At 34.1% G+C, this 19,306-nt stretch overlaps 1 protein-coding gene across 7 annotated transcripts in view; it reads right to left on the reverse strand.

Moving 5' to 3' along the window:
* Positions 1-19,306, reverse strand: part of RELCH (RAB11 binding and LisH domain, coiled-coil and HEAT repeat containing) — a 115,108-nt gene that overhangs the window by 8,972 nt on the left and 86,830 nt on the right. For 5 of the 7 annotated variants that reach the window (XM_045790220.2, XM_045790219.2, XM_087869767.1 and 2 more), the window contains 5 exons: positions 18,964-19,102; positions 15,101-15,217; positions 10,571-10,659; positions 7,527-7,597; positions 773-2,485 (listed from right to left, as the gene is read on the reverse strand). In XM_045790220.2, coding sequence (XP_045646176.2) covers positions 2,365-2,485; positions 7,527-7,597; positions 10,571-10,659; positions 15,101-15,217; positions 18,964-19,102 — 537 coding nt within the window. In that variant the 3' untranslated portion in view covers positions 773-2,364. Of the gene's footprint in view, positions 1-772; positions 2,486-7,526; positions 7,598-10,570; positions 10,660-15,100; positions 15,218-18,963; positions 19,103-19,306 lie in introns of those variants that run through there. The other 2 variants (XM_087869769.1, XM_087869768.1) reach the window with 1 other exon arrangement.

Here is a 19,306-nt window from a genome sequence, read left to right on the forward strand (position 1 = left end):
AAAGTTAGACACTGCTACCATTCAAGCATCGTTCTTGGAGTAATTCAGAATTGCTAACTATGGCATTTCTGGGTTTCTAAAATTTTAATTTCTGGCTTGCTTTAGAAACACAGGCATAATTTCAAATTAGCTATTCATTACTTTGCAAACTTAGTTTTTTGTTAAGTCGAATACTGTACTGTTTTTATTTCTCTTTAAAAAGAGTGAGTATGGGAGTTTCATGGCCTGTTTTGGAAGAACACACTCAGTTTCAGTGATTAGTGTGATTAGTCTGTCTTGTCTTTAAAGAATCTACAGTTTGCCTTAAAAATCATTGTGAAAATAAACATGAAGTCTTATTGACATATAAGAAACTTAACAGCATAATAAGAGAGACTCCCTTGAAACATATTTGTGTATCTTACTAGCTGTTGCCTTTTAAAGAAACCACTAGCATTTAGATAAATGGATTCACGAATTGATAAAAAATTATCACGATAAAAATATTTATATTCATTCATCTGGTAACGAATATACTTATTTTACTGTATTTCAAAGCAAATGAGAGCCATAACAATTTCTTTAAACTGTCTCTGAAATATACTCATTTTATAGCAACAATCTTTTTTTTTAGGAAAAGTAAACTAAATAGGTAATTTATGTAAATTATATTCCTTAAATAACACAGTACATTTTAATGAATACATTCTTTCTCATTTCCTTTTGGTTGGATATAGAATATATAGTGTTTCAAAATAAAATAAATACACATAGCCAGAAACAAAACAAAAACAAGTATGCAAAAACATTTTATTTGTAATAGATCAACATTTTTGACATGAAAGGTAGCCACTTTCAATTTCTCAGGAATGCCTAGAATCCAACAGTTTCTGAAAGACTAGTTAATTGTAACAATTATGTCACTATAGGTAAAAGAAATAATTCCAGAATGAACTTTTTAAATGGCTTTGTTTATGGCAACTTATTTTATAAGCTTGACTGTGTGGTAAGCTAGCTTTCCCAGGAAGTGAATGTAATCCAACTATGTTCCAAGTGTGTTAAACCAGCTTATACAACAAACATGAGAATCACCTATGTGCATCAACTGTGCTCAAACAAGAATTCTCTTTATCAAAATATTCATTTTTCAAAAAGGCCTCATATTAACCCCTCAAACCAATCACCCCCTTCTATGTCCAGTACCACTCTTTTCTACTTCAAGTTGCATTACTTTATAGACAACTGTCAAATTCCAGTGGAACTGTACACTGACTTAAGACTCTATGTAATACGTACCAAACACAAGAATAGTCACTGACTTTAAGGGACAAGGTGTTAACTAACCAATAATAATTTAGCTAATGTCATTTTTAGTTTAGAGGGAAAAAAGCAGCCCCCAAATGTCCTTAACTTTTCGGTACTTCTCTGTAACGCACAGAATGAAAAGATAATCTCTGAAATTAAAATCATTAGAAAATATCTTAAATAAAATATTTTATATAAGTAAGTGTTAAATTTCAAATTCAAACCATATTTTCCTGTGCATTTAAATCTGGGAAAGAACTTCACAATTATTAGCTCTTCTTACTTACATTTATTTTTGAATATTTAAACTACTACGTATCAGTTTGTAAAATTCACCTTGGTTACCACTCCCCATGGTTATGTGCTGTCTTTCCTCTGGTAAGTCCGTTATATGCATGTAAGTGCTGGGGAGGTTTGAATAGCACTTAAAGAATATTCATGAGAGCTCTGAAATATGGAAAGTTTCATTATAATCTACTTACTGTAGGATCTGTAACTCAAATTCATCACAGCATTATAAAATACTGTGTGAATGGAATGCACATAATTCCTACAGACACACAAACTGAAGTCCAAAAGGCACAGAGTAATGCTGGTGGCTCTTTCTAGTCAGTTAAGAAACAATAAAAAGTCTGCATTATTCTTTTCATAATTTAAATACTTAAGTAATCTCCACTTTTATTACTTTATAACAATGACTTCAAATTTACATTATTTTAAGTACCATTGTAATAGCTTAGTGTATAATACAGATATTTGCTAATATCCCATTCAAAAATTAAAAAAAAACCTCTTCACTATATATATATATATATATAAAAAAATTATTCTGAAAGACAAGAACATAGAAGAGGGACTTGGTACAGACTATAAACTCAATTTTCTATCACCACAGTTATAACTCCAAAATTAACAGATATACAGCAATAATCAAAAGCAGTGCAAATATCTTTGGAGGTTAGGATAAAATTATAATGCAAGAACATAAAACAAGGAAATAAAAAAGGCAAGTACTTCAAGTACAAGGAACCAGTCTGCTTGAGTCCATCTTAGTGTTTACTGGGGGCTTCCTTCCTGCTTTTACTTCTTTCTCTGAAACACATTGGCCAACATGGCACCTGATGTTGTCAACTGGCCCATTTTGTTCAAAAACTTGGTCTTTGTATCTTCACTCACTAAGCTTGCAGCAATTGACATTGAGCTAGGAAAGAAATTTTAAAATTCAAGTAAAGCAATTAAAAAACTAAAATATCAATTTTTTCATTTCTTTAGTAATAATGTTAATAAATACATTCTGAATTGGTATCATAAAAGGGAAACTAATATTTATGGACAGGAGTTTTTATGTACCATACTAGGTTAGGAGCTTCATGTTCATCTTTTATAATAAAGGAAGCAGTATGGTGTAGAGGTTAGAAGCAATTTAGTCTGCAGTGAGACTGAATCTTGGCTCTGTTGTCTGGCAGCTGTGTGACCCTGGGTAAGTTATTTGATCTCATCTGTAATGTAATCCTCATCTGTAAAATGGAGATAAGTCTATTGCCTACCTCATAGGTCTATTAAGAATTATAAAAGTGTAGATACTAACCAATAATAATTAACTGCTTATTAGCAGTGCCAGGCATTTAATAGCATTGCTGTAAGTATTAGTAGTTATTCTTCTTATTATCAGCATCACTTCATTTGATTCTTATAGCAACCTTGGAAGATAGACACTATCCCTATTTTCACAAATGAGTAAATTAAATCACAGTGAGGTGTTATATGCTGTGCTGATAACAATCCTATGATGTATTACTTTTGGGAGGGCAAGGGAGAATGTCCTCAACTGCCACTTGCATTAGTTTCAATCAACAATTTTAAATCCATTTCTTCTTTCTTTTTGAACAACCTTCTGTACAGGGAGTAAACACAATCTAAATAACTACTAAAGATTGCTAATTTATCATAATACCAAACAGAACACTGATCAAGTACAATTTTTCAGTGATCCAACAATAAACCCAGTTTATTGGCCTGTGGCTTTGGCCAATATGCTTTAGATCACTCTCATTCAATTTTCCTCAATGGAAAAATACAGATTGCAATTACTGCTGCAAAATATTCTGAGGACTAAAGGAGAGAGTACGTTTGAACATGTCAAGGGCAGTGAATGGCGAGGTGCAGGAGCTCAGCAGATGTCCACTGAAACTACAGATGAAGTACGTGCTGCCACCAAGAACTTCTGGTTTTCTGTATTTCTTAAAGGTGTGCTCTGTGAATTACTAGGTTAAATGCCAGACCACGACTCCCATCTTGAAAATCTCTTCTTCCCACAGCTCTTTTGCCAGTATACCAACCTGGCCGCTCCCTTGTCTCTGACTACTTGTCTCCTGCTGCCTTTTCTCTTCCCACAAAGTAATCCTCCATAAGGTTCAGTGTTTGGCTCCTGGTTCTTCAATTACAGAACTTACTACCGAAACTTTCTCTTGAAGTTTCAAATATCATCTCCATAAGGAGTTTGGAAAAAGTGTCCTATTACTATTGTTTGTTAGATAAGCTAACATCAAGCTTTTTTTCACCCCCTAACTTTAGAAATGATTCGCCATTTTTATTTCCTTATTTGTTAGTGGTTTTACCATTTTCCTCTCCTCCCAACAGTGAATATAATGGCTCCCTCTCTTCTATTTAAAATCAATCAGCAGGAGTGCCTGGCTGGCTCCGTCAGAAGAGCACGTAACTCTTGCTCTTGGGGTCATGAGTTGGAGCACCACACTGGGCCTAGAGATTACTTAAATAAATAAAACTTAAAAAAAATAATAAAACCAATCATCAAATCCTTCATTTTATTCTATGAAACATCCATCATTTATTTTTATTTCCATTGACAATACCTTCCGACTGAATTATTCCAACAATCTCAGATCTGGTTTTCTTGCATGATCACATTAACTTCTGAAATAATCACTTCTTCATATCCTATCCCTTCTCAAAAATCTTCAATGGCTACTTACTCCCTACAAGATAAAGTGTGCTTAGCATTCAAGAAACATAGCAATTTAATTCTTGGGAGTGTGTGTGTTTTAACCAACCACTATGGCTCAAGTTCTAGTTCCCCTTGAGTCAAGCTTGCCGAGCTTGTGTTCAAAACATTTTTAACTTATCTCTTGCTTTCTATCTGGTGTCTAAATATCCTTTAAATCTCAGTTCAAGTCCTAGATTTTCTCTAATGCCTTTCCTTAATGCTCTAAGTTTACAGTTTCGTTTTCTTTCTGTAGAACAATACTGTAAGCTGAAAGGTAAGTATGATTTTAGTTTGCACTGAGAAAAACAGGATACATGGGTCAGATAATATTGGAGTACTATCACATTTTAATGATATTCTAACTAGAGGGCAACAAAGATGTTAAAGCATCTGGGACATTCAGTCTGGAGAAGACAAGATTCAGAAGACTTAACAAATACCAATGTTACATGTAAAAAATTAGATATAAATATATATCTGCATAGCTGTATATATATGTATAGCTCTACCGATATACATCACAATCACCTGAAGGACTTACTGAAAATACAGATGCCTTGGCCTAATCCTGTTATTCTGGCTCTTTCCATATGGTATAAAGGACCCAGGTATCTATTTTACACAAAGCTTTCCAACAAAGAACCAATACATTACAGCAATTTTTTCTGAAGAGAAGTTTACATTTTTATCAGTTTTACAAAGGGGTCTGTAACACTCCCCCCACCTCTCTGCCAGATGATGAAACCTATTTTAGAGAGGAAACATTATAGGAAGGGAGACTTTAACTCAGGATAAGAGTAATTTGTAAAAAACAGAGCTGCTAAAAATGAAATGGGCTGCCTTAGAATGTAATATTGTCTTCTTCCTGCAAGTTTTCAAAGAAATCTCAGATCTTTCCTTTGCGACTCATATCATACCAGTTGCCATTTCTTGTTGATTCTGAATCTGTAGAACCTCTTACACCTGACTGATCTTCTTTAAAACTATTTATATCCTAGAATATTTCTCTCTCCCTCCATTCCATTTCATTTTGCAAATTAATGTCAAAAGGACTTGGGAAGTCAACTTGAAAAGCCTTGCAATGGCCAAAGATGGGATAATTTGGGCACCAAAAGATAGTAAGTGCAATGCACTGAATTATATCAAATATTTGAAAATACATGAGTTTATGACACTTGAACAAAACAAATCACCTAACTAGTCACCATCAGAGGGTAAATCAATTCATTATTTTAGAAAACTGGTAAGTAAAGAGAAAGAACTGAACATTTACCTTGCCTTTACTATAAAAAACTGTATCACTGGGTAACTGTAGTACATATGGGGGAAGGTTTCTTCCCTGAAGTATTCTAGCTCACAAATGAAGAGGGAAAGATAGAATCAGAGTAATGTATTTAGTAATAGCTAATGAATTAGTGGAGCTAGGTATTGATCAATAACAGATGTTAATATCACCAAAAAAAGAGAGAAGTAGATATTGTCTCCCTCGTGATGAAAGCACACCTCCTCCTATGAAGCAGTCTTGCAAAATAAAGAAACACGCCCTGAATGTGATGAAGTCTCCAAATCTGGACCCAACCACCAAATTTATAGGAAATACAGAGGAACATGTTAAGAACAAGAGGGAAATGCAATTAACCAAATTCAGACTGTGGGAACCTCTACAGAACAAAGACTCAATTTCTTCAATAAGTACATGAAGAAAAAAACAAGATAGAAGGGGAACCTATTGATTAAAAGAGACTAAAGAGACATGTCAACTAATTGCAATGAATGGAACTCTGGATCCTGACTCAAAGAAACAGGCTGTAAGGAAAAAACAAACAACAAATCCCTAATGACATTTATAAAACAATCAGAAATTTGAACACAGGCTAGATAACTGATATTATTAAGAAGCTGTTATTTTAGTGTTAATGACATTATGTTTATGTTATAAAAAACAGCATTTGTCTTTTAGAGATACATACCAGAATACAGGAGGGGAATGGATGAAGTAAAATTGACTATGAGTTGATAATTATTAAGCTGAGTGATGAGTGCATAGCAATTCACTACATTATTTTGTGTTTTTTGTAATTATCTAAAAGTTAAAAAAATAATATAGAAGATCTGAATAACATGGGAAAATATGATTATAAAAATAAACTTTTTTTTAAAGGAAGGTCATATAACTGAAGCAATCTTACGAATTTATAAAGATATTTTTGTCTTTCTTAATTCCTGCATGCTAATTAATGAAATTTCATTTAGAATGCATTTCACATATTCTTCTTAATTTTGTCCCCAAACTTTTTACATTTTCAACTGATAAGGCACCAAATAATCTTAACACTTAAATGTATGACAAAAGAACAGAAGTGTTTGCTTTGGTGTTAATTTTATGGATTAGTGTGTTCAGAATTGAAGCCTATGAAAATATTTTTACTGTCTTAACCTTCCACGGCTACAATGGTAGGAGAGCTCCTACCATCCCAGAAGGCTCAAGAAAGGGCTCTGACATACAGTAAGTAGTAAAAAGCTGTATATGTACATGTGTATGGGAGAGGTCGGGGGTGTGGGGAGGTGTGTGTGTGTCTGGGTACCTAGTCTGATAGGATACACTTATTCCTAGTAGTCAGCTTTATAAAGGAAAAACCTTTGAGCTTTTTATGCCTAACAGAGTCTATTTAAGATTAACTGCTCAAGGTTACATCAATAAGAGGTAAGAGTACACACAGTCTATTTGTAAATTACTTCCTCTCCTGAATGCCCACCTTTACTCTTTCACATCTGTGCTTATATGTTAACTTCAGTCAGTCTTTGAATTCTAGTTAGTTTGGTTAGGAGCATGTGAACAGAACATTCACAAGTTTACAACCCTTTATGCAGTGAATCAAGTTACATCTTATAATTCCTGTCACAAATTTCTAAGAAACTATTTTGGCCAGTGATTCCCAAATCCAGTTACCTATCACATTGTCTTGAGCTTTTAAACATACAGATCCCAAGGCTGAATCAGATCGAGAGGATGACACAGAGCAGGGGGTAGAGATCTAAATTTTAAATTCCCCAGAAAATTCTGATACAGATGGTTTATAAACTAGCATTTGGTAACCACTGATTTAAATAATTTTCTTGCCTTCCAAATAAATGACTTAAAAGTAACACAAAATAAAACACCATACCCATCTATAGAAAATTTAGATAGAGAAATTAAGGTTAATATGAAGCCTTAAAAAGAGAATTAATGTCTTACCCTTGAGGCTCTTGGACGGTCTTGTTCTCTACTTTTTGTTCACATTCTTTTATCATGGAACTTAAAATGACCTGATTTCAAAAAAAAAAAAAAATGACTTTAGTGAACTACTTTTTAGTGAAATGGCTTTCGTTTATAATAGTGAAATGCTATTACTTAATCTAAACTTTTTAATTTAATTTTTAATATTACCACAAACTAATGTTAATTAAAAATGTAAAGTTCTGGCAGTCACTTTGTTAAAGAAATTCACATTAAATTGCTATACCATGGGCAGAAATAGTATTAAAAGACCTCAATCATATAACCTAATAACTGATTTTGATTTTCACTAACTTTCCTTCTAACTGACTTCAACTCTCCCTTAGTTTTTCCTACCATCTAATGTTAAAAGTAAAATTTGTATACATCAATACATTTAACATATACACATACCATGATCACACATATTTTTCCAGTAAAAGCTGTTTGTCCCATGCCCCTTTGCTTTCTCCAGGTTGCAAATAGCAAGATGCTCTATTTTAATGTCTAGAACAGGGACCAGATATACGTCTGTGGCTACTAAAATGCAACTGGGAATACAGTGGGCATCTAAGAGTTAACATAATTTTTTCAGGGAAACTGAGTGAGTGATGGAAAGGGTGGAGGGATCTAAGCTGCTCCTCCAATTGCTGGCAACCACACCAGAAACTGAATGGTCTTCCTGAATATTCTTGGCCCATGTTTGGGCATGGAGGTCACTACACAACAAAAATTTACTGTCATCTACTATGTGCCAGGCACTTTTTTAGATACAAAGAATGCACAAACAAAACAGACATCATTCCCTCCTTATGGAGAGCTTATGTTGTTCACAATAAATATAAAAAATAGGTAAGTTACATAGTATATTAGAAGGTGATAGGGCTTTGGAAAGAATATCGAGTAAAATATAGGGTACTAGGAAGCCAAGGTGAAGAATGTTACACTTTATATGGAGGTGTCGCAGGCAGGCTTCATGGAGATGACATTCAAGGAAAAGCCTGAAGGAGATAAGGAGATAAAGGAGCAAGTGTTTTAGACACCAGGAAGAGGCTGAGCAAAGGCTCCATCTAGGTGAGAGTATGTCTAACACATTCTAAGCAAGGAGGCCAGAGTGGTGGGTGCAGAGTGAGCAAAGGAGAGGATAAAAGATGAGGTTTGAGATGTGGAGGAGGAGGGAGCCAGATCTTAAAGTGCCTTGCAGATTATGGTAAGGACTTTGGTTATTAAATGAGACTTTTGTCATATGCATGTTAGATCTAGATTAATTCGTTTTTGAATCTTTTCTGGTTTTCTCACAGATTATAGATTTTATTTGTTTAGCTAGTTCTTGCTTTATTGTATTTGGGGGGAGTTTTTTGTACTTTTTCTTCTGCTCCCTGCATTGTCTGTTTCCTCCAGTACCCTCTTTATTGCATGTATGTTTTCATCTCCGTCTTTGATGTTAGAGATTTTTCTCAAATGGTTGGTGATCTTGGGATGTCCACTAAAGACTGGGGCACTAAAATGCTGATTAAAATCTCTTCATGCATGAGTAACTTGGATCCTCTTAAGGTAAATCGGGCACAAACCAAACTTTGACTGCCAGGATTCTTGGATCCAAGAAGGGGAAAGGTAGCAAGGTTTCCAGTCACCATGCCTTCACTTAATTTCCCTCTTCTCCTTATAGCACTCATTCCTGTTCTCAGCTACGTGTGATATCCCAAGTTTAAAAAGTAAAGTTCCAGAGTTCTACCAGGGTTGGAAAGGAAATCTGGGAGTCTGATCCTTTGAAAAACTTTTAACAACTCCTATTTTCAGTCCAACCTACCCTAATGGAGGGTGGAGAAATACACCTTATAATATCTCGTTTCTTCTATCCTGTAGGCTTAGCCTTCACCTTAGAAGCAAAAATCCTCAACAAAATGCTAGCAAACCAAATTCAGCTTCATATAAAAAGAATTATGCACCATAACTAAGTGGGACTTATTGTAAGAATGCAAAGGTTGATTTAATGTCCAAAAATCCATTAGTGTAAAACAATGAATCAAGAGATTAAAAGAAATTACCACACGATCTTCTCAACTGAGGCAGAAAAAACATTTGACAATATCCCAACACTCTTTCATGATAAAAAGTCAACCAATAAACAATAAAAGGGAACAATAAAAGGGAACCTCCTCAACCTGATAGAGGGCACCTATAAAACATACCAAGCAAAGACCGAAAAAACTACAAGGAGAGAGAATTCCCACTCCTAACTTTAATACATGTTTCAAGAGCTAACAGAAGAAGCAGATCACAAAAAACTGATAAAAATGTAGGAGAATTAAATCTTAATTTACCTTATTAAACAAAACCCATGCATCAATTAATAACAGAAATGAGAATCCAATTTGAACTGAATGATAACGAAGATACAATGTAGCAAATGCACAGGATGTGCCTAAAGGAATACGCAGTTTTAAATTCATGTATCCGAAAAGAAGTCTAAAAGTAAATAATCTAAGCTTCCTCTGTAAAAAGCTGGAAAAACAGGAAAAAAAAAAAATCAAACCTGCCATGATATCTACCATGGGTAGATAAACAGGCTGAAGATGCAGAATAGGAAATAAATGATAAACGGTTTTGGAGGAAACAAGGAAGACAAATAGAATAAAAGAGTTATAAGGAAATGGGAGACAGAAAACAGAAACTTTGCTTCTAAGAAAGTTAATGGTCAGAGATCAAAACGCATAGCATTTTACAGATTAAAAAACATTTCATGTACATTAGCTCATTAGATTCTAATTACATTCAGTGAAGGAAAGCATGTAATCCCTACTATACAGAATTAAACAGAGGATCAAAGATGTTAAAGGAGCTTTTCAAGATCTCCTAACCAGTAAGTAAAGCCATAAAATGACCCTACACTAGTTTTAAAAGAATTAAGCACAGCATGTCATAATTGTGCCTCACATAAAGAATGCAAGTCTATAGAGGATATGAAAACATATGAATGTGGCACAGATAATCACAGTGGCTTAATCATCATGGTGGCTCACCTCATGCTCCGGAGAAAGATGTTCCATGTCAGTCCGTAAACATCTGAGACCAGGTAAGAAGTGATTAACCATTAAATCCTCTGAAATGACTTGAGACAAGGCAGTTAAGGGAATTAAAAAAAAAAAACCAAACTTGTACGTCCAACAGAACAACAGACTAATAAAAATGATGCCTAAAGACACAGATCACTTAGAGCAAACAGGCTTCCTGCAAACATGATTCTCATTTGTTGAGCTAGTCACTTACCAAGAGTCAATTGTGTTTATCCTCATGAATCCCTTAATGCCAGTGGTCTTCATTATTGTAACACTACTTAATTTAATGACACGTTATGTAAACGCATGCAGTAAGTGTAAAAATTAAATCATGTAATTTAGTTGGATGCTTAAATGAGTATGAAAAGTAAGAAAATTAACGTTTCCATGACAACTAAGTTGAAAGGTTTGAAAGAATTGGTAAAGGCCAATAGCTTAAAATGGTGCTGTTTAATTATGTCTGTGTGAAACAACTGTAAAAGATTAGGAAAAAGATAAAGAACTAAAAAAGGTCTATACCCAGTATCAGAAATGTTTCTGGATCCTCTTTAAAGAAGCTTAAACTGAAAATCACAGTTATGTTATGGATGTGCGTTTATCTAAGAAAGATATTTAAGTCTACTAAGCAGACTCACACAAAAGAAATACCTCAGTCCTACATCAAAATATTGGTAAAGAAAATATTATGTATTTTAAGTTAAAATAAGTTATATAAACCATTTTCTTGATTTCCTGCTTTAACCATCCTATTAAACTGGCCTACTATTGGTCCTAATTGAATTGGGTAAGAGAACTTTTACTATAATAACATAAGTTTAGTACTAGTTATATTTCCTGGTCACTTTTGAGTTTTAGTTGATTATCCTGACATTCAAAGGGATCAAGAAAGCAGGTGTATTTGTCAAGAAAACAATTCCCTTTGTTTATTCACAGCACATTCTTACCTTATAGTTGTTAGCCATTTAAAAATGATTTTTATTTAATATTATATATACCATATTAAGGTGAAAAATGCCAGTAAATAAATTCCCTTATAAAGATGAGTTAGTCTTTTTGGAAAAAAAATTATAATGAGTTTCATTAATTAAAAAAAATCAGTAAAATATATAACTTTTGTCTTAAAAATACAGTTACAACCAGGACGCCTAGGTGGCTCAGTTAAGCATCTGCTTTCAGGCTCAAGTCATGGTCCCAGGGTCCTGGGATTGAGCCGTGCATCGGGGTCCCTCCTCAGCGGGGAGTTTGCTTCTCCTCCCTCTCTCCCAGCTTGTGCTCGCTCACTCTCTCTCTCTAATAAATAAAATCTTAAAAAAACATATATTTATGACCTAAATAAACTTAAAAAAATAGTTATGAATAAATATTGTTTGTAAATAAGACTCCTATAATGAGTGACTTATATTTATTAAGTACTAAAAACACAGACATCATTTGGTTGAACTAATCCCTACAGTCATAGAGAGGGCTGCAACATAATGGCTATGTAGTCTTGTTTTCTAGATATGGGGAAAGTACCACCAAAATGTAACTGTGAATGACCTTTCAACTAGTAGTTAAGAGTCTGATTGGGGTGCCTGGGTGGCTCAGTTGATTAAGCCACTGACTCTTGACTTCAGCTCAGGTCATGATCTCAGGGTTATGAAACCAACCTCTGTACTGGGCTCCCCACTGGATGTGGAGCCTCCTTAAGATTCTCTCTCCTTCTCCTTCTGCACCGCCCCCCCCACCCGGCTCGTACTCTCTGACTCTCAAAAAAAAAAAAAAAAAAAGAGTCTGATCTAGAGGAATATGGGCATGGATTAAGAAGCTGAAGATGGCCTTATTTGGAGGTAAAGAGGTAAGTCTTCTCTTTCTACTCACTGTTTGGTTATACATTTTCCTTGTGGAATCACACGATCTTTCTTAAGGGATGGAAACTGATATAGGAATCACCTCTATGTCATCTGTAAATGATGGCCATAAAGCCTCTAACTGCTAATAATGACAGGACATGCATAGTTTCATAAGAGAGATCAATCCATTGTTAAATAGCTAAATTAGAAAGTTTTCCTTAAAGACTTTTTTAAAGATTTATTTATTTATTTTAGAGAGAAAAAGTGCACAGAGGGACGGAGGGAGGAGAAGGAGAGAAGCAGACTCCCTGTGAGTACAGAGACAGACAGGAGGTTCAATCCCTGACCCATGAGATCATGACTGGAGCCGAATCAAGAGGTGGACGCCTGACTGACTGAGCCACCCAGGTGCCCCCAGAAAGTTTTCCTTATAAAATCAGACTCTCTATAACCTTCTTGTTAGTGTTAGCTCTACACCTGAGTTACACAGTGTGCCTAAACTTTCTTCTACATAACATTTAAAATAATTTTTGAATTACTTTTTCATCTCCAAGCTAGGTCTTCTCCAGGTTAAACATTTCTAAATTCCTTCAAATTTTTTTAAAACATGATTTTTTGACTTATTACTATACTTAATGTTAAACAGTATAGTTTTCCCATGTCCTTATTAAAATATGATGTCACTGCTGAAAGGAATACTCTTGTGTTCTATCAGCTCAGAATGCAATGGAACCTCAGAACAGATCTGGATCACAGAACAACGTGATTTTATTGTGGCCATACCACTCTGTTGACACAAGTACAAGTTATGACTCATGTAGAACTAACAATTTTAGTACTTGAAGTGGGTCTACTGTTAAGATGTTCTTCTCCTTACTGTATTGGTGTAAAGACTTTATTATATTTACTCTATATTGTGTGCGTACCTAAACCCACAAAAATATTCTTTCTATACAGATTCTATGTGCTTTAGAAACTACTGCCTTGCCTACTTGGAATATTTGGTTTTATACAGCTACAATTTTTGATCTTTTGACTTCCCAGTTTCCCTTGAGGCATACTCCTTTAGAAACTCTCTGCTACATAAGGTTACACATAACTTTTTGCTTAAGTTTCTAAACATCTATTTTCACAAAGTCTAGGGAAGGTATAAACATAGCAATATTTTCTTGCTTTGGAATACAAACTTTGACATGCCATTATTACTTTCTTGAAAGGGTCTTGTTACTTCTCCATTAGTAAAGAGTTCTTCCTTGCCAATTCAGAATATCACTTCCTCTTTTTGCTTCCTCTATCTTCCCTAAGTAGAAAATGCCAACAAGATAAATCAAGAATAATACTAAGTTCTCCTTTTAGTGGAAATAAACTTATAGAAGATACATGGATAGCTGAAGTACAAAATTACCAAAATATGGTGTCTCTGCCACTTTAAAATCTGTATTATAAAAAACATGGCTTACAGCATCCACATGAATAGGTAATCTATAGTAGATTCCTAAAAATAAAATGTTCTCAACTACTCATCCAACTTCAAGTTTTAACATTTCCAAAAGGACAAACAGCTCCTTAACAGCTCTATGTTTCCACTTTCCCTATTTGATTTATTCAAAACAAAGCCTCCCACTGGAACGTTCCAGTCAAGAATCCACTACCAATGAATTGGTATTTACCAAAATATCAATCAGTGGTATTTTGGAACATATTTATTTAAAATTACTTGTTCACTTGACTTACTACTTCAAACTGGCATATAATAATATGGAACCATAAATATTAATCCTGAAACTTCCTTTGTCCTCTGTTTTCTCCTAGGAACCTCTCTCTACTGCCATTTTTTTTCTGTTATAATCAGAATTCTCTGATTATGTTGTCTAGCATGTACTTTTATAGTTTTTTTTGCATATTCAGCCTTTCATTCCTTTTTCAATCTCTTATTTCCTCTTTCTTGACCTCGCCTGCCTTTTAATGGGAGAGCAGAGAAGCTGGAACTCACTCTGCCCATCTTTATCTTTGCTTCCTTCTTAATGTTATTTTACTAGGCCTAGGATAGTAAAAAGAACATGTAATAGGACAGCTAAAGTTCTTTGTTGTAGTCATAGTTTTGCTTTTAACTATAAAAAACAGAAGAAGTCACTAATGTCTTTAAGCTTTAGTTTAATCATTTATAAAATGTAGTAGTTGACATGGGTTAGATGATCTTTGAGTTTTCCTTCAGTTCTACCATCACTGGAGATGATCAGTGATGTTGGCACTATACTTCCTCAATGAGTGATTATCTTTCCATAGCCTTCCACTGGATACAGATGGTTAAACATTCACTGAAAAACCAACTGTCAGAACACATACAAGGCTTCCTTTTGATTAACAGAAGCTTCAGGTATAACTCATTTCTTGCTCAGTTACATAGCCAGTTAACATAGATAAAACTTTAGTCAGTGTTTCAAAATTATAGAACATAGAAGCACAGAGGACTTAAAGTCATCTTTTAAAATTATGACATGGCTAGAACAAGCAGTGGGGCAAGTCGACCAAATTTTAATCTTCTATAACCATTATGTAAGTAAGTTGAAGAAAAAAATACTAACTTCCAAACTTTAACAACTGAGGTTCACTGTAAGACTGGTTATATAAATATAGATACACATTAATAAAGCAAGGATACAACAACAGGAAAGTGCACTATAGGCTTCAAAAAGATGGGTAGCAATATCCAGTCTTTTAGAATCCACGATTTGTAAATTGTTCACCAAGGCTAACTTATGCAAGTGTGGTATAACAACTGAAAAAAGAAAAAAAGAAATTGTTAGATTTTTATCTAAAACATCTCATACACTTCACTCATACATTAAACAAAATTTTTTTCCTTTTAAAATTTATAAAATTTCATTTTAGTTCTAGATGATTTCAAATCCTTTATCTGCTTTTTCTTACTAGAGAGGAAAGCATGTTGTTCAGAATAAAAACATTTGGAAGGAACAGACCATAGCGCTATCTCTATAACCTAATTACAAGGATGTCCACAGGTCATTTGGCCTCACTGGAATTAAATTTCCCAATTTGAAAGATGAAAACCAAACAAATAAATGTAAACAATCTACCTCTTGTGTTATCTTTAGAAATAAGTTTCTTTATAAAACTCAGGTATTACCACTGCTATTAAACAAAGGACAAATATAGTATACTTATTCTTTGTCAGATCAAATTATTTCACTCCAAAAAACAATTCTTAGCTTTAGTTTCTCAAATTCTTAGCAAGACCAATGTCAAAGAGCACTGGTGGTTCAGTTCAAGTCACTCAAAGGGCTCAAGATCATCTTCTGTCTCAGTGAATAATATAAAATTTCAAAAATATAGACATCCTACTGCTAAAATAAAAGCGATGGCCCAAGAAAAAATATCCAATTCAGTGGCAATGAGCACCTCTAGGGCCTAAGACTGTGTTTCATAAATACCAGCTCCCAGTAAAACCAGGGTTCCTTGGAGAAATGGTTCCAGGATCAGTGACTATTAAAGTATTGCTCACAGGGCCCCTTTCTAATCTCTGCTTCGTTGGGGAACCCAAAACACCACTCAGAAGCATATACTTCTGACCAACTGTAGTGACTTCTTTCATGTCTGCATTGAGTTTATGTATGTGAAAGCCACAATCTCCTCTTAGAAAAGCCTCCTGCTTTCTAATTAACCGACACTATAATCACAACTTTTATACATACTTTAGTAAATGGTAAAAACAAAACAAAACAAAAACAAAAACCAACCATGAAAACTTAGAATAACAAAGGCCATTTTTAGGGTATTTTGACTTGTCAAAATTAATAACAACATACTTAAGAGGAGCTCTAGAGAAAAACTGGGAGACAAGAACTCCAAACATTCATTGACTTCCCACTGAATTCCCTGAAACTCCAATTCACTAACTGGCATGCTGAGGCCTCAACAAAATGGTGGCTCTAAGACAGTCTCTCTAGAGAATCTCTGAGATTCCCTTCTACCCAAACCTTTAGAATGTTCCTCAAACTTCTTTTTCTATTGACACATGGCCTCTTTATTCCTTCTGCTTCTTTTCTGACCTCCTAAACAAGTAATCTTTTCCTTAATGTTTTTCTCAGAAACTCAATAACCATACTGCACAATAACCCCTTAAAATTGCTTAACTAGAAAACAAATCTATAGAAGTTACTTTAAACTCTAGAGCCATTTAAAGGCTATAATTAGAGATCCTCCTAAATCCCAAAAGATAGACAAAAATTTACTACAGTATTCAACATTTCATTACATACTTATTATCCTAGCTACCACATCTGTAGCAATTAATTTACTTAATTGATAACTCCTCAGATGGAAATGGTTGAAAGATTTACTAACCAAGATATGCATAATTCTACAACTGACCTTCAGTGGGCAAGGAAAATAGGAAATGCACAATATAAGGCCATTGCAGCTTTTCTCTTAAGGGCAGACTGGACATAGTCTACACTACAAACAAAATCAATCAACAGGAGACTTCATAAGAATTCATTTCAATAAACTTTCAGAAACTATTTGGGGCAGATCCAACAGCCAAAGTACGGGGAATCTTATCCTCTCTTTTTGTAAATGGGCTCAGAAATGAAATAAAGAACTTCTAAAAAAAAACCAAACAACTAATCGGAATTGTAAAATTGCCATGTTAGAAAATCTCCAGCATATGACTGAACATTTTCAGAGAGCTTTATAAAGTAAAAAAGCTGAAAACAAACAACAATTAAAGACTTAATTGTGTTCTAGATAAAACCAGTAGTTCCTGAAAAAAATCAAGACCAAAAGGTCCTGTGATAATGAAGAGCTGGAAAAGAAAAAAGTCCACTGGATGAATCAATGTCCTCTATTCTCTAAGAAATAGAATGACAAATACCCAAAATGCCACTCTGGGGAAGATATTACAATTCAACAATTCTCTGTCCTTCTTGTAAACTCCTAAAAGCAATTGTCTATAAATTAAGATGGATAACAGTATGGAATCCTTGTCAATATGGGTTCTACTCTTACCATTAACCTTATTAACACAGTACATGAAGGTCCTCAGGGTAAAGTTTTAAAGTAGAAGGAAAGCCAATTGATTGGGCAGTGAATACAAAAGAAAAAAAAGGTTTTTTTATCTTAAAGGGGGGGGAAAAAGTCTGGTTGTACCAGAATGTGAAAGAAGACTGTATAAGACATATTTGTGGGTATACATTAAATTGTAACAAATGGTTTATTACACCTATTCAAGCAGTGGAAACGTCTATCATCGATCTTTTCCCAAGTCGACCTTTGTTATTTTGGGACGATTATGAAAAGAAAATGTCTTTCTTCTCTGTGATGCATAAATCTTTCTTCTGAACGCACACAAAAAGGTTAGATCATGATCTAGAGAAAGTTACTAACTCTATAACATGGCACACACCAAAGATTCAATGCCTACTTAGCCAATTCTTTGATCCAAGAGCCAAGACTTAGTCTCTCCACTTCAGAACAATGATAATCTCAACAAAGATGGTCAAAGTACCTTTAGAGTTTTTACCAGAATCACTTATAAATCTGATGTTACAGTATTTCAAACTATCCCTACTGCTAGCTAAAATAACAAATCTTTTCCTGTTAACTAATGACGAAATATTGCTATTTTCTCAGGTTATCAACTTTACCCAACCGAAAAATAATTTTGTGATTGTGTTTCTGTAGCTCAGTAAGTGTTATGCCCTCGGAAGACCTTTTGGACAATGCTGTCCAATCCCTAACAATATTTTTTGTTGATGACACTGATATTAAAATTATCAGGCCAGATATGCAACAACTAGACCATGGGAGAATCTAATTTTGTTCTAGAAACCAAAATGACTTTAAGAAGCCAAATTTGTGGTCTCTCTAAGGCATGTCAAATCGCTACAAATTAAAGGACTAAAGTATAGCAGTGATAACTGACATATACTTTTGGAATAATAATTACTGGATACTTTGATGCCACTAAAAGAAATTGCTGTCATAAACACTGAGGCCCATAGTAAAAGAGATATTATAAAAACTAGAGAAAATGCTTTAGCAGATAATTATGCAAATCATTTAGTAGATGAACAAGCTGTGCATTAAAACAAAATCACTGATCATAGCTGAATGTCATGGTAAGTGGAAGAAAAGCATATTTTTCACAAGAACATGTCTAGAAACACATAAAAATGTCCTTAAAAATGAGAATTAAATGGTAAGCTTTAAACAGAACACAACATAGTATTTTGAAATTTATAGTTACTTAAAAATGTTTTAAAAATAACTTGAAATTGTTTATGAGTTACTTTTCATATGTGTTACAGCAGTCAGTATGTAGTATAAAAACTATCCAGTTATAGTATTATTGATCAGTTCACAACAGTCAACTTGGTTCACTTTTAGCTTTCAGTATACAAAAGTATAGAAGGGCTTTAACATAGGACAAATCCTGAGAGGAGCTTCTGGCTTTGATCTTACATTATAATTCAGGGGGAAAAAAGGTAGAAAAATGTAACTTACACTCATCTCGGAACCTTGGTTCTGCATTAGGACCAACTCTACCAAATGTTTTTATGATCTCTGTATGCAAAGAATACTGGTCTTGGTACTGAGGATCTTCCAGAAAAGAAGCCAACTGCATTTTCACCCTTTCCAGCAACTTAAAATTGGATATTGTACAGTTATTTCACAAAACATTAAAAATTGAGTAGAGTTGTTAAAGAGAATGTTACACATTAAACATGGCTTGCAGCATGGGTTCAAATGATTTGTATCAACATGACAGTAGAAATTTACAATTAAACAAGTACTTATTTAGTCTTTTGGTTCAGAAAGATTTTACATTTTTGTTTGTTAATTCTTC

The sequence above is a fragment of the Ursus americanus genome, chromosome 19 (assembly GCF_024610735.1).
Source record: "Ursus americanus isolate L20-20 chromosome 19, mUrsAme1.1.p, whole genome shotgun sequence".
Classification (NCBI taxonomy): domain Eukaryota; kingdom Metazoa; phylum Chordata; class Mammalia; order Carnivora; family Ursidae; genus Ursus; species Ursus americanus.